At 36.7% G+C, this 26,403-nt stretch overlaps 1 protein-coding gene across 1 annotated transcript in view; it reads left to right on the top strand.

Moving 5' to 3' along the window:
- Window positions 1–798: 798 nt before the first annotated feature.
- ADAM23 (ADAM metallopeptidase domain 23) overlaps window positions 799–26,403 on the top strand; it is a gene marked incomplete at its 5' end in the record, with an annotated part of 56,319 nt that continues 30,714 nt past the window's right edge. The window contains 7 exons of the mRNA XM_010149279.1: window positions 799–1,025; window positions 11,071–11,147; window positions 17,233–17,296; window positions 21,473–21,555; window positions 22,272–22,335; window positions 25,105–25,177; window positions 25,694–25,767. Coding sequence (XP_010147581.1) covers window positions 799–1,025; window positions 11,071–11,147; window positions 17,233–17,296; window positions 21,473–21,555; window positions 22,272–22,335; window positions 25,105–25,177; window positions 25,694–25,767 — 662 coding nt within the window. The remainder of the gene's footprint in view (window positions 1,026–11,070; window positions 11,148–17,232; window positions 17,297–21,472; window positions 21,556–22,271; window positions 22,336–25,104; window positions 25,178–25,693; window positions 25,768–26,403) is intronic.

The following is a 26,403-nucleotide window of genomic DNA, read 5'->3' as shown; positions in this document are numbered from 1 at the left end:
GAGGGCGGTGCGCGGAGGAGGGGGTGGCGAGCTCTGCGACACGAGAGGGCTGGGGCGGCTTGTGCGCGCCGGGAGCCGCGTGTGCGGGGCTCTGCCTGGGAGGCGGATCTCTTCGGCGTTGGGTCTGTGCGTGTGCTTTTCGCTTATCTGTGGTTGCACAGAGGAGACGTGGAATGCTGGATATGGTCAGTTTGTGCATCGTGGCGTTACCGTTACGGTGCTCGTTGATTGGCTGTGTCGTGAAATTTTAATGTCGGAGACAAGATTTCATCCGAAAAGCTGCCACCGCGGAAAAGGGCTCTTGTCAAAGTTAAAAGAGAGGTGGAAAACTTTCCGTTATGTAAAGGGGGTTGATTAGCATGCAGTGCGCATGGACTCTGAATTAATTCAGTTTGTCTTGGGAACATGGGCAGCGTTCTTAGCGTTCCGTAGATGTACATTCGTTTTTTTGTGTGTGCTCGTGTCTTTAGAACTTAGCTCGCAAAGAGGGTGTAGGGGGTAACTATGTATCCATTAAGGGTTGTTTTTTTTTTTCCTCTTGGAGGCAGAGAGGCATTAAAAGATTTATAATCCATGTCTACATATGAAAGTGTATAGGCACTTAAATAGATAATGTTATTTCTGAAACCATTTTATGTGTGAAAAATGAATCAGATCTTGCTCAATGAGTAAGCTGTCTTTTTGTTTGCTTGAGTGATTAATAAAATATTAGAATGCTGCAAGCTAAATATGTAGCTTTTTATGGAAATAAACACATTCTGCCGTCTAATTTATGGCTGGCATATCTTTCTTCCTCAGACCTGCATTGGAATGAAACGGGAGGTGGTATAGAGGGAGTACTGGTAGATGAAGAGACCACGTTTCAACAGAATAAAAGCAGTAACAGTAAAAATAACAGCTACAGCAGTTCAGTCCAGAAGGAAATCACATTGCCCTCAAGACTAGTCTATTACATCAACAGAGACTCTGAAACCCCTTACCATATCTTGGATACTAGGGCAAGGCACCAGCAGAAGCACGACAAGGTAGGGTAAAAAGATGCTTGTCTGCAGAATTTTCAAAACCATAATATGTGATGTGGAACTGTACTTACATGTTTTACTCTGTAGCTCTTCAAGACTTAATGGTGGTCCTTACCACCATTTTTAGGAATTAAAGGAGGACATGTAATTAAACAAGAATGTAATTTCCCTTGTGTTCATTTAAAAATAATTATTTTGAATTTCAGGGTGGTTCAGACGCTGAACTGTAGATAAAACGAATAGGAATTATGCAAAGTTGACTTGTCTGATCAGCGTAGATTCCGCTATCAGGACTTATGGAATACCATTATTAACAAATTGCTTTTCCAAAATAGCTCTAGACTGCAGATATGTCTGCATAGGGAGCTTCTTTACAATCCTGAACTTACAGCATGAGTTACTTGTGCATGATACGCTCTAAGCCTACCTAAGAAATGCAGTATTGGTTTCCTGCCAATGCGTGACCAGTGAAGACCACTATAAGGTGTTACTGGTTTTTGTCAAATACTACCTGCATTTTTAATGACAATATCTAGTATTTCATTTTGTGTAGACGCACACGGTATTTTTTTTCCCCTAAATTGCATGAGATGGAACAACCTTTGGTTTTGTGAAGTAATTGGTAAAGAAGTAAACCTACTCTAAATGATAGTGCTTAGGAGACACCCCTTAACATTATTTCATCCTATTTTTATAATTTTTTTATTCAAAAAATTGCCTTTTTAACCTGTGGGAAGAAATTATTTTTTTAAAATAAAAAAAATAAAGTGAAGGTAAAGATGGTTTGTGCAGGAAGAGGTTGTCATGGTAGAGAAGAGAGGCAATGAAGCAGATCAGTGTTTGTGACACTGCTGAAGGACTTAGCTGTAGTGGGGTTCCTACCTATTGAATAGCATTACTTCTGAAGTTTTAGAAAGTGAATTTATTATGCATCGTATGTGCTTTTGTTGGTATTGATTATGGGCCATTTCGGATGTGGAATTAATGTGGAGACACTGTATAATCTTTGAAAAAAAGATGAGATGGTTGTGTAGTTTTCATGTTTTAATGGGAAGAAGGTTTGCTTCCTGGCTTATTGGATACCAGTATGTGCCTTTGGATGCATTTAAGCACACCAATATGTTATGGAAGGCACAAAAAACCTGTTTGATTGTTGGAAAATGGAGCTATTGAAGAGAATACTTCATTCAGAACTAATCCCCCTCTAAAGTGAGACCGTTCTTTGAAATAACCTGAAACACTAGGGACTTGCTGTTCCCCTCTTTCAAGGGGTGTGGGAAGAACGGGACTTGCAAGTGTTTGCAGACCTGCCTTTGGGAATAGTGCTTTCTCCATGTTTCTACGTGATTTTTTTTTTTTTCTTGGGAATCCACAGAGGAAAATGCCTGCCAATCTCTTTACTTGCCCAGCATTCCCACAAGAGCATAGCTGCTGTTGCCTATCCTTCCTATGCCCTACCTCATATCTACTTGTGGGGGTAAAGCTCTGCAGAAATCAGTGCTGACAGAATTGGTATTGATTTCCTTGGGTATGCTGGCTGCTGAGTCTTGTGTAAAGTGGATCTCCTTTCTGCTCACTGTGTCCCTTTTAAGCGTAGGGAATGCTAACGCTGCAGTTCTTCCCACAGAAGGGTTCTTTAAGCTTGGGGCTTCATGGAAAGTTATGTTGACTTTACTCCTCTGGCATGAAAATTCTATTGCTTTGAGCCATTTGATTGAAGGAAAGGGTTGATGTTCCTTGTCTGGATTGATTTTTGTATTGTCTTGCTTATAGAACACCATAGAGAGCTTTGCCCCCTCCCCAATTTACATGAAGTAATTTTATTGCCCTTCAATGTATTTTCCAATAATAACAAATGTTTTGCGGGTTTTTTTTTTGGTTCTGTTTAATGTTCACTATAATCATCTCTGTAGAGCAATAATTGTGGAGGGGAAGTCTGCCTAGGATGTAAAAGGAAAATGACCTGTAAAGAAAACAATGCAATTGGGTTGTGAAAGATACAAGAGGGTTTTGATTTTTTGGGAGGGGGAGAGGATTTTTTAGTACTTGCTTTTATCCTTTCCCAGGATTAAAATAAATGCTATATTGTAATAAGTCCTACTTGTGAGATTTTGCTGTATACCACATTGGTAGTAAAAAGAAATAAGCAAATTATGGTTAGGTAAAGAAAGAAACCTATATTAAGGTTTGGTTTTTAGCATATGGAAAAAAAAAGACGACTATGATGGCCTTATACAGTGGGCAGCTGAGGAAGAGAAATACCATTTTTTTCCTGCTTTATTGTTACTGGAACCGTACATACTTTAACCTCTATTTTATTGTCAGCTTTAATACACCATTTATAGGCATATGATGTGGATATACTCCCTGACTATGGATAGTATTCTGTAGACCCCTTTCTTTGGAACTTCGTTACAGTGGCCAGAAGAATATAAGCCATATGCATAGTTTGTGGGAGTAGGCCTGAGTAGCTCAGAAATGCTGAGTCACTGTAAAGAGAAGCGAAGGGTAGAGGAATTTGTGTGCACATGGCAAGGAAGAGGTAAAGCTGGAGAAATAATAATGTGAAATGATTTAAAATATTTTATTTCGTAGTCTGTTCCTAAAAGCAGGGATCTGCAACCTTCTTCATGAAATGTATGTAGGGATGAAGGGCTGGAGGAGAAAACAGTGTACCAGAGAACAAAAAAATTATGTAATCAATTGCTTTCTTAGCACTGATCCTTTTGAATCCCCTTTTGAATTGGGTAAAACAGCATCATAATTAGAGTGCTTATGTCATCTAAACTGTTGGTAGAACCTCTCTCGTTCCTTATTCTTCTAAGATGCTTTTTTTTACTGTTGAAAAAATGTAGTTTGGAAACTAGTTTCCATTAAGTGGTCCATCTCCAAGGTGGATGGAGTTGTAGTGTGTAAACTATTCTTTGTGCTCTAAAAAAAGCACATTTGGTGCTTGAAGACTCTAAAATCTGTATACCTGTTTCATCAAAGTAAAGCTAGCTGGTTTTGAGTTCTTCTGAAGTTATTTTTAGTGTGAAATGCTCAAAAATGAGCATCTGTTTATAAAAATACACTGAAGAAACTCACAAGAATCCTTCAACTTTCTGAAGAGGTCTGAGTCATCTGTGTTCTGTGGCTCTGTCTTTCTAAACCTCTGCAGATGGAGGTAGTGTTTCGTATGACCTGGTAATCTTTTTATTGAACCAGATGATCACCTTGATTGATTTTCACAGACTGAATATACTCGATTGTTAGGACCTAGTGGGAAGACTGCATGAGACACAAGGTATCACAAAAGGTTAGGAGCAAGTCCTTATGGTGGCCAGCAGAGGGAAAAACCTCACAACACAAGATATTGATCTCAGTAGGATTGCCAGAGAAACACAGCTCAGGGAAACCTTCCCAAATTTTGAGTGGACAATAGTTTGAACAAGGTGCATTTGAAGGAAGATTGTCTGCTGCGTGGTTTCTAACTGGTTTTACATCACTGCATTGCAAGTTCTCAGAAGTTATAAAGAAGCAATGTCTTCATGCATAATTCTAAGATGTTCGTTTAATTTTGAGAAGGGAGTTATTAAGAAACACCATTTTGTAGACCCTGACGACTGGAAAAAAGTGTTATAGTCGTTTTGACTTTGAAGACAGCTCTGCTCTGCCCCACCCCCAAAAAATTGTGCTATTTTTCTCAGGGTGAAAACTCCAGGTGCTTTTGTTCAGCTTAGCTGTTTGTCATTTAAATAAAGAAAATACTGCCAGGTTGAATGTTACGTTTTCTGCTATGTTGCCCTGTTGAGACACAGTGCGCTCTGTCCTTTATGCAACTTTGGTATGTAGTGTACAAAAGTTGAGAGGGAAGGCATCCTTAAGGTAAAAGGAAAACAGCTGTATCACAGCCATTGCTTGGAGGTGGTGTTGAAGAAAAAGCATGCTTGTTTTGTCAAAGATGAAAGATCATCTCTCAAGAGGCAGAATCATGTGAATTCTTAGTGAAATCCAGAGAAAAATCCTATGCATGAATTACTGTCTTCCCATACCTATCTTAGGCCAGGTCTTTGCTTTTAATCCCCATGTACAAATAATGAATGAACTTCATGGGGCTTATATGTATGAGGCATTTCAGATGGCTTTGCTTTTTTTTTTTCTTTCAGAATTTCCTGTGATTCAGCTTCAATTTACACTACTTGCAAATGGATGACTGTACCTAGTTTCTTCCTATTCTATACTGAATTTATATTAATGCAAAAGGCTTATCTTGACTTTGCATCATCAGTAGCTACTATTTAATGAGGGGGTTGAAATTAGTCTTCCTATCTTCCAGAAGCCAAAGGAGATAGAAGACCAACTTCTCAAGTAGATCTACATCTTGGTTTCCTAGCTGAAGTGTGAATCATGATATTTCTAAGGCTTCTTTAAATCCTTTTTTTTTTTTTTTAATATATTTCTGGTACTCTCATGAGTTTCAAGCAGTAACCTATAAAAAGTTTCAGTCCTTAAGTGTTAGGTAGTGCAACACTTGAGCTTGTTAGGCATTGTTCTGAAATACCAAAAAAAAATATTACAGGTTTTCTAGCATTTGTGGGAAGCAGAGTACTGCAGGAAAGTGGTCCGAGATATGGATGCACTACTTTGTAGAGTTTTGTGAATACAACCTCGAGAAGGATGTGATTTTAGAGGCTGGTGTTACTACAGACAGGTATGTAAGTATTGTCATGTTGGGAGAGAACTCTGGATTCTGGCATCTGGAGTTAAAAGAGCAACAGTAGGATTGCTTTCAGAGGTAGGCCTGAACCTTTGTTCACATGCCAATAGTCATTCTTTCAAAGAACAGCCTTCAAGGCTTGAGGTTCAAGGACGTCAAAGTAACTGCTCTGTTAATCACTGAAGACCAGAAACAAATCATCAACAGGAACTTTTCTGAAATTCTGTAGTTTTAAACATGAGTTTTTACATGTGGCTGTGATGTTTGTGTATGCTGTTTCAGTATGAAATGCTTTATTTCCAATGAATAGTAGAAGGTTATCTTGACATCTACTGCGTAGTAGATGTTTTCCAAACACTATGGATGGCTTCTGTATGAAGTTTGAAGATAGGCAAACAAGCTAAAAGAAGAATAAGGAATTTATATATAGTAAGTCACATTGATTTGAGACAGAGATCAAAAAATAATTGTAATGGTGTAAAATCCATCTAAATCTGACTTAGGTTTCTAATTCTAAAATGGGAGTGATGAAACCCCTTGCTCAGCTGCTGAAATGAGAGGCAGCTTTTGGCCATTATTTTAGTCAGCAGATCTACATGCAAAAATAGATTTCTAAAAGCAATGAGCTTGTCATTTGGAGATAGTTTCTGTTTGAAAATAGTAAAAGACCCATAGGTACTAGCAGTCAGTTAAACAACACTTTTGTTTAAAGACTTGTGACAGAACTTAGTAGCTTTGAAGGGATAACACATGATTGCATCTGGCATAGTTTTACTGTGAAGAAAGCAAAAGCAGTATAGTACTTTCGGTGATGATGGTTGTAAAATTCCTGAATGTCTAGGAAAAATTATGGACAAATGATGCCCAAGCGCAGTAATAAAAACAATGAAAGCGTTCAAGTTGTGACATGGATCACTGAGATTCCAGTTACAGCCTTTTAGTCTGTTTTTATCTTGAAACTTGCAGCAAGCTGATGACTGATTTGAAAGAAACTGGAATTCTTTATGTGTATGGATTTTTAGCTTGGAAAAAACCCCAAAGAGCTACTTTGCACAGGCAGCTACAGCACTCTTAGTCTCTAGAATGAAAAATCTTATTATAGTGACTCTGCTAGTAATCTGAGCTTCCAGACAGTGTTAAAAGTCTTTCCCCTCCCCTCCCGAAGTTTAGGTTTGGGGCAAGAAAAATTTTAAACACTCAGACCTTCAACCTGCTCCTCTATATATCATCAGTAAGTCTCTGCAGCAGCAACACTTAATGTAATTTTGTAGCTTTGCTGTTGGAGTCACTTACAGCTGTCAAAGCAGGAACCTCTGCAGAGGTTTTTAAGCGATAAACAAACATGTACCAAGTGGTACATGAAGCTGATGTTTAATATTTTTCCTGTGAAACGACATGGTAAGATATCTAGCCCATGTATGTTCTTCAAAATAAATGCTAATCTACATTATATTCTTATTTGAATTTATATTTCTGTGTTAATCAGAAGAACACTATTTCAGATTATACTTCAGGCATTGTATTACACTGTAGCTGATAAGGGAATACTGTGAAATGATAAGCAGTATAACAAAAAAATGAAATATTTCTGAAATACTTCCATCTTGGTGATACATGAGGGTGGTAACGGCTAAAACACCTGGTGACAACTCACGAACAGCTTTATGTCCTAACTTCTTAGAAGAAGAATGTGTTCCAGATTAATTACCTTTAGTCTTATTACCTTCACCTGTTTTCTGGTTTATGGCTTTCATGGGTGGTCACTGATTATTAAACTGGCTTAACAAAATCTGTATTTTGCTGCAGCAGTGGTCTATCACACTCACCTGAATTAAAAACAACAGTTTGTTAAACTGCAGGCATTTAAAATCCAGTGTTTGAGCTGAGTCTGGGGGAGAACATGCCCTACGGCAGGGTAGCAAACCAGTGTCAGCTGCTTTGCAGCAATTGCTTGTGTGTATGGGCTACATCTGTGAAGTGAGGCACAGTAATAGACAGCAAGGGGTGTTCTTACAGAATGGTTTAGGTTGGAAGGGATCTTAAAACTCATCCAGTTTCAACCCCCCTGCCATGGGCGTACAGAAGTAATTGTCTTGAGAAATACCAATGATATATCGAATCCTACAAGATGAACTTTTTCTTATGCAGAAAGAAATAATAGGTGGTTGATGACTTGGAGTCTTAAAGGATGACATACGTGTATCACTGAATGGTCGGTCTTATTGGCCAAAAGATGTAGCAGACCAGACTAGATGCCTGTCTAGCTGTCTCTGGAGAGCAGTCAGTAGTTGATGCCTCAGGAGGGATATAGGAGCATAACATTCATGGGAGGGCTACTTCCTAGACTGGTCTCACAAACTCCAGCGATTTGTGGCTCAGGATCTTGGGGGAACCGGAACGTTGTTTAAATTTAATGGCCCTTGATGGGAGTTCCAGATCTTGAGGTTATCCAAGGTGTATTTTATACATGTATATTTTTAGTAGCTGTGATGACTTGTGCTGAATTTTCAGGATTTTGGTGTGTTTCAGCACACCATGATTTTTTTCTGGTGTGTTTTATTATTTGAGGTGGCATGTCATCCTCCATACTTAAGCATTTTCTTAATCAGTTAAGTAGCTTGAATCTTTTCAAAAAGAAAGATATTAAAGGGTTTGGCTTATTTAGTTGGTTTGGAATTGGCAGTCAGAACAACAGTAGTGACGAAAAAAAAATTGAAAGTGGGAAACAAAATAATTAGGTATCACTCTTGCAGGTGATTATTTAGCCTTGATGCTGCTCTTGTTCTAAAAAGTGTTTCAAAGAATACATGTTTTAAGTAATGTGTAGTCTGTTAGGAGAAATGAAAGTAACGCTGCACTTACATTAAACTGAAAAGGAAGTGTTTGTTTTATTTGTAAACTAAACCTGGAAAAAAGTATGTAATCACTTTTGATGTTACTTTTTTGCTTGATTTGGCTAAGTATAGTGTTTGGGATCACTGATAGTTAGTCCTGCTTTCTACAACAACTTGTAAACATTGTCAGTGATTTACTACACTGCATAAATCCTGACTGGGCAGTCAATTTTTGCCATTTTATGTATGCCAGGAATGTTATATCGTGGATCTGTAAATGACAATTTTATCTTAAAGGAAAGACTCGGTCTTCATGGTTTGTATGTAAAAATGCAGTATAGTCAGAAGTACTGTGTTTATCTTTGAGCAGGAGATATTTTGAAAAACTTCCAGAATTATATACGTATATATAAAAAACATAATGAAAACTCTCTACCTTAAGGAATTCTGTAGTTCTCATTTCTCCTGTTTCAGAATCATGGTAATAGAATAGTACATGCTTTTTTAAACTTTCCAGATAGTTAATATTGAAGTCTTATTTATGGCATATCCGAAGAAACGCAATTTTAGGTAACTGTTACCTGTGAAGGAGACTCAAAGTAGCAGCTTCTGTATCTCTAAGTGGAATCTTTATGGGATAAAACTAATTGCAGTCCTTTTCTGAAACAAGTTTTCTTCTTTTTTAAAAAATTAAGTTAATACATGTGCATGTTGAAAACCTGGTGAGGTTTCTGTCTCAAACAGTTGTTTGAAAAGCTCCTTCTGACACTTGTTCCTTTGTTTCGCTGTTCAGAAGTCTGGAGCAGGGTCTGCAAAAGCCTCTCCTAATAGGCGTTTGTTTAAACTGAGATTCTATGCCTTTTAAAATATATATACATTCATCCTTGTGGATTCTCTCCATCAAGTCACCTGTTTGTCTTTATGCTTCAACTGTTTTACTTTGGTGATTCAGAGCAGCTGTAAACTTGGTGTGCCAGGCCAGTGTTATCTCAGTGAATTGGTGGAGAGACAACCATAAATATTTGTTTACCAGAAAACGTAACAGAGAGGAAGCTTGATGCTGGTTTGCTTGCATTTTATTTTAGGTGTTAGCTAGGAATATTGTTTTCAAAATTCTTGTTTTAAGTTACCGTATTCTTTTAATAAACAAAAAAGAGGCTTTAGGTAAGACATGGTTTAATGATATTAAAGATCCTTAAAATATTTTGTAACTATGCACTTTCTTAAAGAAGCTTGACAACAAAGCTCTGTGACCCTGTTGAAAGAAAAATTACAATGCTGGGAACAAAGAATGATAAACTAACACAGGAAACATCACAGCTGATTTTAGTCACTATAGAAACTTTTAGAAGTAGCTTTCTAAAATTATATTGAAGGGCTTTATGAAAGATAATGGATACCATTGCTGAGAAATAAGATGAAGAGCAGTGCTGCTCTGTGTAGTGCAAGAATGGAAGAACATAAAGCATTTACCCTTTGTGGAAAAATTTCCAAAGGAGAAGAAAACCGTAGGCCTTGTGGACCATAAGAGCTAACCTTTGTATTACTTAAGTTATCCTGTAAACTAGCTAGTACTTTATATATGTCTGTTGTGACATACGTGAAGATTCATTGTGGTGTTTAATAAAAAATAGGGTTTTTTTTGTCTCTTTATTAAAGGGTTTAGTGATAATCCAATATGTAATTATGAATGCTGTATCAAATTAGTGTATAAGTAAGCATGATTTGATTAGGACATTATCAGGGAAAAGGTTCTATGAAATTCAGATCTAATCTCTTCCACTCTGCTGGAAGATTGTCTTCACAAAAAAAAATCTTGGATCATCTCTTACCTTCTCCTTATATTTCTAGAAAAGAATAAGGAATATGTATCTGATAACTTTAAATTTCAGGATGTTCTTTAACTCCTGTATTGAGATAAGCTAATGTTTGGGGGTTTTTTTGTATGTTGAGCAGCAGTCTTCTGTTTTGGCTACAGTGCTTAGTACAAAGCCTTTAGTTGTGAAGGGATTACTTTGAAGCAGTCTTTCGTAACATGTATTACAAGCCTTGCCGTGATTTTCATATTTGAAGGCGTGTATTACAAATGCTTATTTTAGGCCTTCTAAAGTGAATGAGTGCAGTAACGCAATTAAAAGAACAGTTTACTACATTATTTATGCTTTTGTTGCATAGCCATCTGGTTATGGCAAAATATAGACATTTATGTGATTTTTTTTCCCCCCACCCCCCCCGTTTGTGTGAGCAACAAGTGTGTATTTGAAAACATGCTTTTCAGGTACCATTTTCGTCTTTCTTCCTTTACCCTCTAAAAACACAAATCCTTTTGAATCAGAATTTGGTACAAGGGCAAAGCTTTTCATGTGCCTGTGAGATTCATAAAATAAGCATGTTTTCCATATCTGTGTTTCACAGGTGTTTGTCACATTTATTGCATATAAAGCTCAGTGTTTCTTCTGACAACTTTAAATGTTCTGCAAAACCGTATGGTACTCCTGTCTGTTCATGTTTACAGGCTGTACATCTGGCCCAGGCAAGTTTCCAGATTGAGGCCTTTGGCTCCAAATTCATCCTTGACCTCACATTGAATAAGTAAGTGCATAACTTGAGGTTTTTTTCTTTCCTATTGTTATTGTCTTTAACTTATGGTAAAAGGTCAGGGCACGTGAAATCCCAAGATCTGCAGAAAAATATGCTGTTATTAAAGTTTATTAATATAAAAGAACATTTAGCCTTTTTAAAGTGAGGTAACCGTTACCCCTGCTGATGCCTGTAACATACGTACCTTTAAAATTTTATTATTTGTGATAAAATGAATTATGAGAGATTCTAGTACCTGTAGTGCTTGAAAGGTATGGATTTTCTTGTGTGTTTTTTACTTACTGATGAGCTGTCATACAGATGTTTTTTAGTTGCTCAAGTCAGTGTGTAGAAATATTGTAAATACTTATGTGAATGGATCATTTTCAGTGATCTGAAGAGCAATCTATTGTCACTATAACCATGAAGTCTCTAATGAAGTGGAAATCCTAATGGTTTGGTTGTACTGACAGGTGCAACTAGAGTCTGGTTACCGCTGAGACAGACAGTTTTACGTAATTGTCAAGTCTAAAAGATCTGACTTGTAGTACAGGTCAATGGCAGTTTACTTGTTCATATCACATCTATTTATATCCCCAGTTGAAGGTGCTTTTCTAAAAATTGTAACAAAGGGGTATTTTTGCCATTGGAAGATTGCACTGAGAAAGTTTAAGAATAAGGTAGAAATATAAAATCAGTACTGAATGCTGGACAGTATTTACAGTGTTGTTTAAAAGTGCATTTGCCCCTTCTGCTGCCCTTGAGCCTTACAGAACACTTAAAGGATAAACAAATTTACAGAAACAATTGCATACTGTTGGGGGGAAAAAAAAAAAAAGTGGTGGTCTAGTCTTGAGGTCCATATGAGGTCTTATTTTGGTGTTAACACACTGTTCTTAATATTCTGAAGAACTCTTCAGCCTCCTACTTTCAAAATGGTTGCTGAAGTAGCCATTAACATACAGCATGCTCCATTCTCAGATGGGGGGCTTCCGGACATAAGTAGAGAAAGGATCGTGAAGTATTTGTTGTGTCAGCTCTGTGGAAATGACTCAGGGCTCCTTGCACTGCGAAGCCAGACTGATCAGAAAAGAATCTGGAGCATTTTCTGCACCATTCTGTACAACTTCAGAACATGCTTTCCTGTCAGTCTTTTTTGGAGACCTCTTCCCCACCTGAGGACCTCTTAAAAAATACCTAAAATATTACCTAGGTAACATCAGTTTAATAAATTTGTTATCAGGTCATCCTTTTCTTTACCAGAAAGACAAGCCAAACAAAAACTAACAAGAGCAAGACCATGTATGAAGTGATTTTTAAATGTGTACTGTTAGAGAATCATTATGGCATTAATAGCAGAAGTGAGTGGGGACTTTGATTCCATAGTTATGAAGAAGCTAACCTATACACTGAATCATCAGTTTTTTCTTTAATTTAATTGCTTATAAACACAGATGCTTGATCTACCATATCATGTTTTGATTTTTAAGCTCCTTCAAGTTAATGATTTTTTTAAAAAGTAGTGAAACCTTGCTGTGTTTTAAAAGATGGCAGTGACTATTTGCAGTATATTTATTTCTTGGAGACACTCTTGTCAGAGCAGCTTCAAAGACAACAGCTAAGTAGACTGCTGTAAATATAGAAACTTAATAATAAATTCCCATGAGAACAGTGGATTCAATGAAGCTTGTGGGTATAATTGAAACTGGTAATAGAAACAAGTCTATAGATGGCCATTTCATTAGATGACAGTGTCTTGATAACCTAATCAAATGCTGTAGCAAGATCACGATTTGTTTTTCATATATGTACATATATCTTCCCATCATATACTAAATGACATCTGTCAGATGGAGAAAAAACATCTGATGATTGTTCTGTTAAGTAATTCAACTAAACTAGGTGGCTCAGACACTGGTACTGAGCTTGAATCATTTCAGGAAACTTAATAATTATTGTTTGGTAGTAGGTTAGTATGAAGATAATTTAAGAAATTTGCAAGAAAGAGAATTAGCTGTAGTCCTGTTTTCTGCAGGCTGTGTACTAGGTTCCTGGAAGCTAACTTGGATACTTATGTATGAGATGTTTTTCCCTACACATATCAATTAAAAAGAAGTCTGTTCTTTTCTTTGGGTTAGTTACAGGCCAGCTGAGGTAAGCCACTTTTCACACTGCAGCTGAAAACAGCAGCAGTGAAATATGTGCTGGGGAAGGGGATGAGAGTTCTTCAGAAAGCATCTGCTGCTTGCTTTGACAGCTGGCCCGTGTCTTCAAAGGCAGCAACTACCGGAATGGCATAGCCATTTGCTGCTGCTTTTGCACCCTCCAGTGTAACTCAGATTGAAGAGCTGGTGATGCAGGACAGCTTAATGAAAACAATTACCCAAGACAAACAAGGCAGGATGGGAGCAGCTGTAGAGAAGGACACAGCAGACTAATTTTTTTCACCATGATTTCATTCAGCATGTTGCAATTCGATGTGTTCATTGTAAGGCATCATACTAATGTGTCACTAGTCTAGGTCTGCTTTTGTCTGATGTGATCGTGACTTACACAATTGTTTCAATTAAAACTTGCACTGTTTCTGGTGCTCATAATATTGAAAAGCAAATTTGCTGTACTGGATGCATTTCTGCTCAATCAAAATCTAAATGGATCAACTGAAAGGTGACAACACAGTCTAGTGTAAATGAGGCACAAAATTCAGGGCTGCTTTCACAGATAAATTTAGGCGTTCTGTAAATGGTAGTGTAGGAGGAAGAGTTATTTTGTTATGTGGACACCCCTACTTTATGCATGTTCTGTATCTTCTTCCTCAGACGCTTGTGCTTCTACATTAGCTCTTATTCAGTGTATTCCAGGCCTTTCTTTCTGATGTCACTTGCATAAAGGATCCCATCACACCTACTGATGAAATTACAGTGCTTTCTGTGTATATGTCTTTCATGTTGAAAAAAAAGTTTGAAAGATATTTTGGTTGTGGTGTTTTTTTCCTTAAATAATTTCTCCTGTCTTTTGTCAGATTTGTCAGCATTAATAACAGGTAAAATCTTTCATAGGGAGAATTTGCAGTAGCAGTTTTATGCTTATTTTTACTGCTGTTATTCCTGGAGCTTTAGCAAAATATAGGACAAATTCTCTTAATCAAATTCTGTCTCTTTCTTTGCGGCAGTAGTGGGACATTTTTGCTGAATTTTTCAGTCCTGGACTACTCTCTGCAATACCTTTCAGTACGAACCACTTATAAACACAGTTCTGGATGTTTTTATACTGATTTTGCTATGAGTATAGAGAACAGGACTGAGATTAGCTTTATTATAGAAGCAACCGCCTGTGTGTACTAGCAGATCCATGCTGGAGAATGCCTGCAAATATACCGTCCCCTGCCTATTTCCCCATCATTAGTAGTTACATACTAATGATGAGAAACTGGTGTTAAATACCCTGTACAGCATAGCAAGAGGACGAGTTTGTGAAAGATAATAGCCTTGTGATAAATATTCTACGCCAATTTGTAGGTGATAGATGCTGTTGTATGTTTGACAGAAGTGTGGTTCACAGGTTAAAGGTGCGTTTGGGAAGTATGTCATGAATAGCAGGCCTCAGTTTTATTCAGAGGGAATTTCTTCAGTATGGAGAATTTGAAGTGATGTGCCTTGTATCCAGCAGATCCCACAGGAGAGTAGCATGGGAAAGTCAACAATGAGAAAAGTATAGAGTCTACTGGAAAAGCTGTTGCCTGCTGCATCCTTGCCTTATGCTTGTAGCATATATATATATAGGAATATTCCATCAAAAGCATGTCATGTTACATATCCTGTCATGTGGAACATGCTATTTACTACCTGAATTGGGAATCCCTTTGCAGTTAGAAGTAATGAGAAGCTAAATAATAGAAAAGGTTGGCAGATGAAGGAAGAAACTGGGTTACAGCAGAAGTTCAACTAAAACCGAAGAAAAGAAGGCTGAACTCTGGAAAGATTCTGCCAAGGGTGGACTAAAGAAATTTTGAGCAGCTCTTGTGTCATTTGAAATGGGATAAATCTAAGACGAATGCCGTAATGAAACTATAGTTAGTTATGAGTCAGTAGACACAGCAGGAAATCACCTACTGCAAGTCTTACGAGATGCCAAAAGCACTGGCTGGCACTGAAAGCAGTTCTGAGATCAGCAGTGTAAGGTTACTAGAAGAGGGTAAAGAAGGGGGGGAGAGTGTGACCTTGATTTGGAGATGGGTAGATAAATGCTGATCCTGGAATTGGTTTCAGGAAACCAGTGTCTGTGAATTCAAGCAGAAGTGCCTGTAAAAATCTGAATCTGGTCAAGGCGCTTTGAAGTTGAGCATAGTTCCACTGTTTAATCATCCTCAGTGATTTTTTTAAACTTGGATCTAATCAGAATTTTCAATTTTCCTACTTGTGTCAGTTACCTCTAGCGTTGTCTGTACCATCCCATTAAGTACTGAGGGCAGCAGTCCTTGTACTTCCTAATAAGTATGAAAAATGCAAAGAAGAAAAGGACATTATGAGCCCTGTAAAGTTTAATTGCTTTATATATATAATCCTCTTTAAAAGCTTCAAACCTTGCCACATTGAATGTTGCATTCTAGTCAAGTGCTTACACTATTTCTAAAACATTTACATTCTCTTGCAGAAAATTTATAGCTTACTATGATATGCAGAGAAAGTTAAAATTATTTTATGCAACTGAATTTATTTTTAAATCTGCACCTTAAAATATATATCTATTAAATATTGCTATCAAAATGAAGGTTAAGACAACTGGTGAGACTTCAGTAATTATTCATGGCTATTAGCGTTGGTTTTGCAGGCACAGAGTGCCCATAATGTGGTCTCTCAGTTCCATGAAAAGACTTTTAAGAGAACCACTGGTAACTGACTTCTGCAGGTTCTTCTCTGATAAGCGTAGTGCCTGATAAATATCCATGAAGAATTGATTTTATGAGCCAGTAGTCCCAGAGTTAGTGTTATCAGGATTGCTAATAGTGTAATCTGAGTTTGAGATACCCATTATCGTAAGTTGTTGTTAGTTGTGAATTCCCATCAGAGCTATTTTGTCAAACCAGGCTTCTATAATGATAATGGTTTTTATTCATAGCAACAATATTTTTGTTTTGATATATGTACCACTATCAGACCTTTTAATGATTTCTATATTTGGAAAGGCGTAGGCTCTTAGGGACTTGAGAAATGCTGAGAATTCTGGATCACATTAGGTAAAATGCTCATCTTGCATATGTGATGAGGCCAGTTAACACAGTTAACTCTTCTGCTCTCCCTGGGTTGCTGTGAGGGGTGAATGGGGCATTGAAGTTATCCCAAGATATGTACCGGCTAGCTAATCTTACTTAAAAAACAAACAAAAAACCCCAACCAAACACCAATAAAACACAAACAAACAAAAAACCCTAGAAATTTGAACTGTAAATTATACAGTGTGGGGAATTTTTATGCTTCAGAAATTTGTCTTGACAGATTTAAGAGGAAAAATAAGAGCAAGAAAAGAATCTGAGAACAAAAAGTGAAAGAAAAGGGGTGATATGGAGGGCTGGCTTTCCCCCCCTCCCAGAACATTACTGGTTTTGGAAAAAACTGAGTCTTTGCAATTGTGAAAGTGAGGTATAAATAAAATACACATTCTTGTCTTTAGGACAATCATGTATGTATTCATTCAGCCTTACATGTACACTGTTTAACTTTTGATAAAATAGAAATCTTATTTGAAAACAATAATGAACTAAACATACATTTTGTCAGTACCAGTTACCGGCAGCAAAGAAAGTTATAAAGCCTGGGATTTTTTTTTAATTTATTTTTTTTAATATTTAAAAGGTTGATATTCTAATTGTAAAGTTAAAATATAGGGGACTAGATTGTAGAAAGAAATTTCCCTTTCTGTAACAAACTTTGACTTCCAGTACACCAGCAAACCATTTACTGGACACAAGCTGCTTGTTACAAGGAAAGAAAAAACTATTTGACAATAATAACAAAAAACTCCCAAATCCAGACATAGCAGTGGAAGGAATACTCAAATTTTTCTCATCTTGGTTTTTTTTTTTTTCTTTCTTTGACAGTGACTTGTTATCGTCCAATTATGTGGAGATTTACTATGAAGATGGAAAACCGAAGTTTTCTAAGGTATTGTGCTCTTAAAATGTGTCAGAATTGTTTTTCTAAAGGAACGTGCCATTAAGAGGTTAAAAAGAAGAGAATAAGTTTTGCAAGACTTTTTAAAACACCAGAAGGCTTTTCCCACACATACAAGCTGACTCTGATCTTGTAAGGATACTTCAATAATGCAAGAAGAATTGTACAAAAATAGGCAAGCTGTGTGTGGGGTGGAGGGTAGGCAGTGGTAGGTGGTAGTAGTGAAGGTGATCCACATACTGCCAGAACAATTACATCTTGTGAAATGTAGGAGTGGAGGGGTTGAAGCCATCATCAGTATAGTCTTCATTAATTATTGACATGTCCTTAGCACAAAGTGCAAGGGGAAGGGATAATGGTAATGTAAGACATTCAAATAAACAAAAAAAACTTGCAGTGACTTTTCTTTGCAAGAATTACACAGTTGTGAAACAGAAAATGAAAGACAAATTCAGAGGTTAAGGTTTCAGTTATTACAAAACCACTTAATTATGTTTGTCAAATTAGCTCTCAAATTTAATTCAGTGCCTTAGACTGTTGATCCAAAGACAGAGTTTAAAATTAAGCAAGATAGTTCAGCCCTCCCTAAGGAAACCAGATAAGATTTTTTTGTTGCAGTAACGAAATGAGGATTGGTAGGTTCCTAGGAAGTTTATAAACTATATTTTCAGGGAACGACTTCATATTTTATATGAATGCTAGGATATTTGTTGTGAGCTTATTACATGTGAAATATATATTTAGGGTGGAGGAAAGCAAGCATTCAGGTTGCATTTATGCCTTCAACAAGTTGGGACTGTTGTTTGTCCAAGTATTAGATGTCTAGTTTATTGTTTTGCCCTTTGTTAGAGATCTCAAATAAAACAATATATCACAGATTAGGGCAAAATGAAACAGTTACATGGCAATAAAATTATTGCAATATACTGTTTTGTGTTCTTGCACTGAAGAAGAAAAATAGTTTCATGTAACATATTAAAGAAGTTGTTTCATTAAGATTTGGTGGTTTTGCCTATTCTGCAGAGTTCTAAATGATGCAAGAAAACAATTCCCTCTGGCATTTGGACAAGCTCATGCAATTGTCAGCTGCAGCACTAGCATTGAGCACTGCGGTTGCTGAATCATGAATCTGGCTGGAAAATTATATTAGAAGTTTAGACTCAGCAAACGGGCCACCTTTGAATGTTGCAGTAACTTGATCCAAACTTCCTAGGGGATGTTTTCTGAATTAATTTTTTTAGTAACAATAATAGAACTCCTGAGGTCGTATTAGTCTGCAAAAGGCTTCATTATACATTCAGAAAATATACACACAATTTATGTAGGAGATCAAATAAGGACTGTATCCTGGTCTTCTGCAGTATCTGAGAATTGAAAATTAATTACTTGGATGACTGTCTTTTAAAACATGTGAGAAAGATATGATTTAGTTGTTAAAAAGCATGGCTTATACTTTCTCACTGATGGAAGGGGGGTAAATGTGTAGTGGTTGCTTTCTGTGTAGTACTTTGATTTAGTTATGCATAATAGTCTGTTAGGAATTTCATTCAGAATCTGAATAACCCATTAAACAAGAAGCAAAATGGAAATAATGCTGTGTATGTTCAAAGAGCATTTACATTTTTGGTACTTCTTTGAGTTATAATAATTGCAGAGGAATGGGTCCAGTATGCTTGTTGGAATTCAGATGACATGACGCCAGAATTAAGAATATTTTCATGATGAATGGTACGTTTTTCAAATAATGTGTGAGACAACCACACTTAAGGGTTTTTAATAAACTTTTTGAGAATCCTTTTTACTTTTAGTTTAGGTTATTGGGTTTATTGTTAATAGACATTGAAAACCAACTACTTAAATGAGGTAAATTAGTATCACTCAGTTTTCCTCATTTTAGCTTCCCTGACATGTAGCAGCAGAATTGGTTATCAGCTTTTAAACTCACTAGTCCTTTTTTCTTTAAAAAAGTCAAAGTAATGCTTTAGAAAGTCAAAGTAATGATTCTTGATTTCTTTCCAAACATTCATAGTTTGAACAGTCTATTGCTCTTGATGCTTTGTTTCTGTTGATAGAAAATTAATATACTCTTCCTGTTTACTCAGTTGAACCATTCCTATGAAGCCAGTTTATTTTACCCTCAGTCAACATAAGCAGTTCCATAAGCCTCTAACAGTCTAATCAGTTTATTCCTCAGTGATTTATGGAATTTTAGGGATTAGTAATTCTGCTAACCAGCAATAAGGATAGATTAAATTTCTGTGTCAGAATAGAGATAAAGATTTAATAATTTGCCATGTGGCTGCCTATAGTATGTAATCCTAAAAATATGCTTAGAAGTTTAGGGTTTTTATACATATTTAGCTATTTACAATCAAATAATATGAAACTCTTCATAGTGTAGTAGAACTCTACTTTGATTACATGGAGAAATTAGATCACGCAAATTTAGTACACTGAAGAAAACTAGGACATACAGGGAAAAATGACTACTTGTGCACCTACAGAAAGAAAAGATGTTAATGAAATTATTTTACAACTAGTAATTCTTGTCTGTGAGTAGATGATGCTTTGACAAAACAATTCTCATCTGAATAATTTATTTATTGTAGTTTGCTTTTAAGACCTCTTCGCCGAAGTTTCCTAGCCCCTGGGGTACAGAATGCTCCTTCTTTCTGACCTCTTTGTGTTTCCTACAAAATGGGACTGCTTTAGCTTGATTTATGTAGAGTGCTCTGACACAAAGTAGCCAGTATGGAGATGGAGCACGCTTTGAGAAGGTGGGAGTTGACTTTCCTCAAGGGGACCTGGGAAATTCCTCCTGAGCTGAGTGCGGTAGTTACTAGCCAGAGAGGGGCCTTGGCATGTAATGGTCAATGTTTTGGAAAGAAAGCCACTGCAACTCTGTTTTGTGAGGCTTCGTCTTGGCACTCAGGAGGGGAGAGCTCAACTTGGTCCATTCTGTGATGAAAACCAGGTAGGTCCAGGAAACCTGCACTTTTAGTTCAGGGGAAAGTGTGTAGCATTCATTGCAGTTTAGTTGGCATCTGAGCAAGGCTTTTCTGGATCAGAGCTTTAGATTCTTTAACATTTTAAGGATACACAAATTCTTCTCTGTGGTATTTTGGTCTCCTGCTTTGTCCTGTACACATACTCCAACTTCCCTTATGTTCTTGTGGAGAAGTGGGAGACTGTACACAGACCTTCACTGCATGCCCATTTGTTAGCACATTTTGCACTAATTGTAGTCAGCCTAATCCCTGCATCAGTTGACTGTTCAGTCTTGCATTGCAGCATTCAGCAGGGGGTCTCCCTTCACATCATTAGGGCCTTTGAGAACTGAGGTTTTGGATTGCGGTTTTGGATGCATTTAGCCTAATTTTTGCTTTGGTGGTTTTTGTGGGTGTGTGTTTTTTTTTTTTCTCTAGCATTTAAACACATTGTAGGTGATTTAAGTATTGTAATTTTTTATACAAAAAGCAGGATCTTGTCTAGAACATCATTGCTGACTTGCTTAGAGAAACACAAAAATCCTAGCTTTTTTTTTTTTGAATGATTTGTGTTTTCCCTGTATTTGGAGTTTTTTGCAGTTGAAATCAAGGGTTGACTTGTACCCTTTTGACAGGTACAGTAAAAATGCAACTGTGTAGGCTTTAGTGTTGCTAAACTGGATTCACTTTGTCTCATTCATTATTAGTGATATTGGTACCTACATTCTAATGATCTAACATTTTAACTGATAAATTTTAGTGAGAAAAGAATTCATAGAATCCAAATACAAGCCAAATACGTGCCAGGTGATTGATGAACACTGTATCACTTGTAACTTTAACAGACGTGGAAAGTATCAAGAAACAATCCAATGTGCGTGTAACCTGCAAGACATAACATTTTTACAGAATCAGTTTACAGCAAAGAAATACACTTAAAAAAAGGTGCTGTGATTTCAACAAAAGATTACCAGTGTTTTGGCTTGAAGGCATATAAATTAGTCTTTACTGGGCAGTTTTTCTTTTATAAGGAATTAGGGCCAGCCACTGGTATTTACTTTAGCAATCACTACTTTCTCTGAAATTTTACCTAATTCATGGTGTTAGATCATTTTTTTGCTTGGTTTTAAGCAAGAGACATTAAATCAGGGTGTGTGTGTTTGTTTATAAATTTTATTAGGGTGGAGAGCATTGTTACTACCATGGAAATATCAGAGGTGTCAAGGATTCCAAAGTTGCTCTTTCAACATGTAATGGACTTCAGTAAGTGCACACTCTCACTTTTCAAACAAGGCTATTAACTAATTATTATTATTGAATAATAACTCATAGGACGTGAGGGACTGAAACTCTTCAGGGCCAAAGATTTTTGATGTTTTGAAATGCTAGTACCAGCTATGCCATACTGCTAAGCATTTTTTTAGTGTTATTTGGATTAAAGTATTCTCATGCTGTCTCCTGAAACCTTTGAATATGCTAAGTGCAAATAAGCATTTCACCAGATGACTTAATACAGTAAAGGATAAAGAAGAATTGTACTTTGGCAGTTTGCATGCTCAGTATTCCTGTGTAAGTCTGTCAGCTAATAGAAAAATTGATCTTTTTGGTAGATTTTACAAAGAAAAAATGTAAGAAATTACTCTTTACTAGGTTTAGATTCTATTAAGTGCAACTCAGCTATTATATTCTAATGTGTGTCTTAGGACTCCCTCTTTCCAAGGCCAAATCTTTACACTTTTTGTGCTTTATCAGTATATTGCCTTTACATTCAGTGTTAGTTCACTAAAATGTGCCTGATCTCTTAAAAAAATTCTTACCTTTGGCCACATGAGGCAGTAATGAACATATATGGAATTTATTTTAATATTGACCAGTTTTTCAGCCCTAAGTTTGGTTTTGTCATGTCAAAAATCATATCCTGGAACTCAAATTAATTGCCATGTAATCCTCAAGATCACTTCTTTTTCTATATGTTCTAGTGGCATGTTTGAAGATAATACTTACTTGTACTTGATAGAACCGATGGATCTGACCCACAGTGCAGTAAGTGTATTTTTATCTAATTGATTTGATTTGGGAAAGAGAATGCTCAAGGAATAGCAAATACAAGTATTAGAATAAATGAATGACCTCTGTCATGTATTCATATGAATACAAGTATCTTATGTGTAATGCATTTGAGGCAAGAAATGTGTAAGTATGAATTACCTAAATGTTTTTCATTAATCGTTCTTTTCCTATTTACTGTTGATCATTTAGATGTTGGGAGTAGACTAATAAGACTGTTTCCATAGCAAATGATTATGGACTGTCAAAAAGTGTTTATCAATTTGCTCCAGTACTTGAACTAAAGGATTTATAAATTCATAGAAGGGATCTCAAAGTCATTTATTCATCCCTCTTTAAATAGTTGGATCAGATTGTGGAAACATGGTAGGTGAAGAATAAAGAGCTTAATGAAGTAGACAATTATATCTCGGTATCTTACACTTCGTGTGTGTTAAGTCGGTGGTCACTGTATAGCTTAAATGGTTCTGATCTAGCATATTCATATATATGACTATGCTGCATCAGCGTGTTGGATGGCATTAACACAGACATCTTGCTGTTATTTTTGTACGAGTATTATAATACAGGTGTTCCTGAAACTTCAGCTGTTAGTAGAACTGACTCAATTTCATAGACAGTAGTAAAACCAGGTAGATTTCTACTTCTTAAATGGCTCAGAGGTTAGAGTGATTTTTCAACTGAATGATTCTGCAGCACTGAAACAGAGAATTCTTAAGGTTTGTGTGCTGCTTGGTCTGTGTTTCAGGATGTATTCCAGATGCTGTATCTCAGCTCTCAAGCTTATCTCGTTCTAGTACTTATATAGGACACATCTTGTAATGCTGCAGAACTGATAGGTTTTAGTGATTGTAAAGCTGAACTTACAGTCCAAAGAAAGACCTGCAAAATCTTTGACTCTTGACACTTTGAAAGAAACTGGATCAACGTTCAGAGAAATCAGTGTCATTTGGATGGTCAATGATTGGGTTCAAATTAAACTATAGAGATGTGGGAAAATATTACAGCCCAAAAGATTTTCTCAGTCTCCTCAGGAACAACATTACATGCCATGTGTTAAGCAGTGTAATGCATTTTGATGTAGCCCATATTCGTAGAGGTTGTAAGGCTGAAAACTGACAGCACAGGTACGGTAATTTCATGGAGATTATATTTATACAATGGTGTTCATATAGTAAGCAGGGGAGAATTTGATTAAACTGTTTTCTTGCTTGGGCGGAAAAAGGAAACCAGGATATCTCTCTCAATGTGTTATTTCAGTAAAACTTGGAAGTAGCACAGAAATTCTAGTTACAAAAGTGAGATACCGTTTGCCAACTCTGAAGATTCAAGTGGAATTCTAAATGATAAGAAGACAGATGAGTATTTTTCTCAAAACTACTGAAGATCAAAACAATACAGCTACAGAGAGCTTTGAGGCTCATTTTTGGATTGTACTATGCAAGAAAAGTATCTCGGATACACCCTTTAGCATGTAGTGTATTCAGCTTGATTAATCTTAACTATGGTAGATACTGTATAAAGCTTTTCCCCCAGCAAAAATAGGCAGTGTTTCCCTGTTTCCAGCTGTGGAGCCCTCAATATCAGAAGGATATTGACCACTTGGAGCGAGTCCAGAGGAGGCCACGAAGATGACCAGAGGGCTGGAGCACCTCTCCTATGACGAAAGGCTGTGAGAACTGGGCTTGTTCAGCCTGGAGAAGAGGAGGCTCCGAGGAGACCTCATTGCAGCTTTCCAGTATCTGAAGGGGGCCTACAAGGGTACTGGGAGAGGACTTTTTACAAGAGTTAGTAGTGATAGGACAAGGGGTAATGGGTATAAATTGAAATCAGGGAGGTTGAGATTAGATGTCAGGAAGAAATTCTTCACAGAGAGGGTGGTGAGGCACTGGAACAGGTTGCCCAGAGATGTTGTGGATGCCCCATCCCTGGATGTCTTCAAGGCCAGGCTGGATGAGGCTTTGAGCAACCTGGTCTAGTTCAGGGTGTCCCTGCCCATGGCAGGGGGGTTGGAACTAGATGATCTTTAAGGTCCCTTCCAACCCTAACCATTCTATGATTCTATGATTCTATTTTCCTTCAGTGTGTTATTTCTGTCTTATGGAAGTTAGAGAAGAGTAGCATCTCACCCATTGAAAAGATTTGCTTGTTTTGGCAGGCTCTGCAGAGGAGGTGTTACGGAACAGAAGAAAGAATAGTTGTTTTCTAGAGCAGTTACCAAAATGTGATAATTTGGGACATGTGAGACTCCTGAAAAGGAGACTTTTAATGCGTATTTTCTTAAGTGTTGTGTGCACCAATAATACAGAGAGAAATAATCTTTTAAGATTAGCGTATTGATTAGTTTCTTGCATTTTTCTTCAATTAGATACAGTTTTTTGTCATAAATAGTAATAGTTGCTTTTCATCTGTGGGAGGAAGATGTCAACTAGATATATACTGTCTGATTTCTTGGAATAAATGGCCTGTGTTCTCTAACACTAAGACTGTTAAAGGACTCTCTTCAAGTAGTCTCAGACATCTGTGATACTTCAGTTTTGTAGGCCAGTAAACATGCTGAAGCAGAGGGACTCCATTATTCGCTTAGGATTGTAAATAGGTTGTTTCAAATTACTGCTATGCCATGTTGGTACTGTAGTCTTGCATTTTATGAAAAAAAAAAAAAGATAAATACTGAAAGAACTGCCTCACTTTTTCACTTGATGTTATTAATTAGAAGAAAATGTCATATGTTTTTCTTATCAGGAGAGTAAGAGTAGGCCACATGTCATCCAAAGAACTTACGGAACACAAGTCTTCAATCAGTTGCAGGACCTTGGTATGTTTTTGCTTGTGAGTTTTTCAATATTGGAAATAATTGTATATATGACTTGAAATATTTGAGTATTAGGCTAACAGTCTATATAACATTGCTGATTATTTAGAAAAACTTGAAAAATAGATAACTAACCTGACTTCACAATTATTGCAATGGAATTTAGGGTTGTCAAAAAGCAGCTGAAAGATTTCCATCGATGAAGACCTGTATTTAGCTTTCTTCTGCAAATCATTTAATCAGTGATACTAATGCTGTTGAGGACATGAGATGGACAAAAATGTGTATGCTAAGCCCAGGTTACCATCTCTTTACTTCCCCTTGCATGCTTCGATTCTAACTTTAGTTTTCTAAATGACTTGAGTTTCGATATGAGACATTTCACATTTTGTGTATTTTAAAAAAATGAACTTTTCAGTTTCAAAGTTCTTCTAATTTTGGTGATCTTAATCTACTTTTGGTTTGGACAGAAGTAGTTTAAAATAATGCCATGAAATTCTTAAATTGTAATTTGTGCAGAGACTGAATCTAGTTCTGAATGGCCCTTTCTGTCTGAACTACAGTGGCTGAGGAGAAAGAGAAGAAAGAGAGCAGTGAGTAGAAGTGTGACCCTGGGTTAAGACCATTTATAAAACCAAAACCAAACTCACCAATTTCCAGGTTATTTTAATGCTGAGAGAACATAAGGCTCAGAAAACAAGTATTTTTGGTAGCTTAATATTGTCATATAATAACAATTACCAAATGATAAAACAAGATTATTATTCTTTAAAAATAGAATAATTGGAGAAAAGCAGATAAACTTTCTAAAGTGACAGCAATACTATGCATCAGTTGAATGGAATTTTAGTAGTGAAAATGAGTTAGTTTAGAATTTTAAGAATGATTTTGAATGAAGTCTTGCTACTTTCTAGGTATCTGAGTTTATTTTCATTTGGCCAATTAAGTAGCATGATTAAATTAAAGATCCAGATGAGGACACCCAGAACTGGACATAAGTGGAAAATCCTCATGATCAGCACATGCATATGTGTCTGTTAGAGGAATAATTGAGTTAAGATAAATCTGTATTTCTTCTCTGAGTTGCACAGTACACAGCGTATTTTTTGAGGGTGCATCTATTTTTAGTAACTTCCTTCCTCATGAAATCTGTGATCAATAGTACAGTAGAATAAGAGTTTTTAGTGTTTGAGATTTTCTTCCTTGGTGAAATGAGGGGGAGGGTGGGT

The sequence above is a fragment of the Eurypyga helias genome, unplaced genomic scaffold (assembly GCF_000690775.1).
Source record: "Eurypyga helias isolate BGI_N326 unplaced genomic scaffold, ASM69077v1 scaffold9243, whole genome shotgun sequence".
NCBI classification, from domain to species: Eukaryota; Metazoa; Chordata; class Aves; order Eurypygiformes; family Eurypygidae; genus Eurypyga; species Eurypyga helias.
This window is presented reverse-complemented; position numbering and strand designations above follow the sequence as displayed.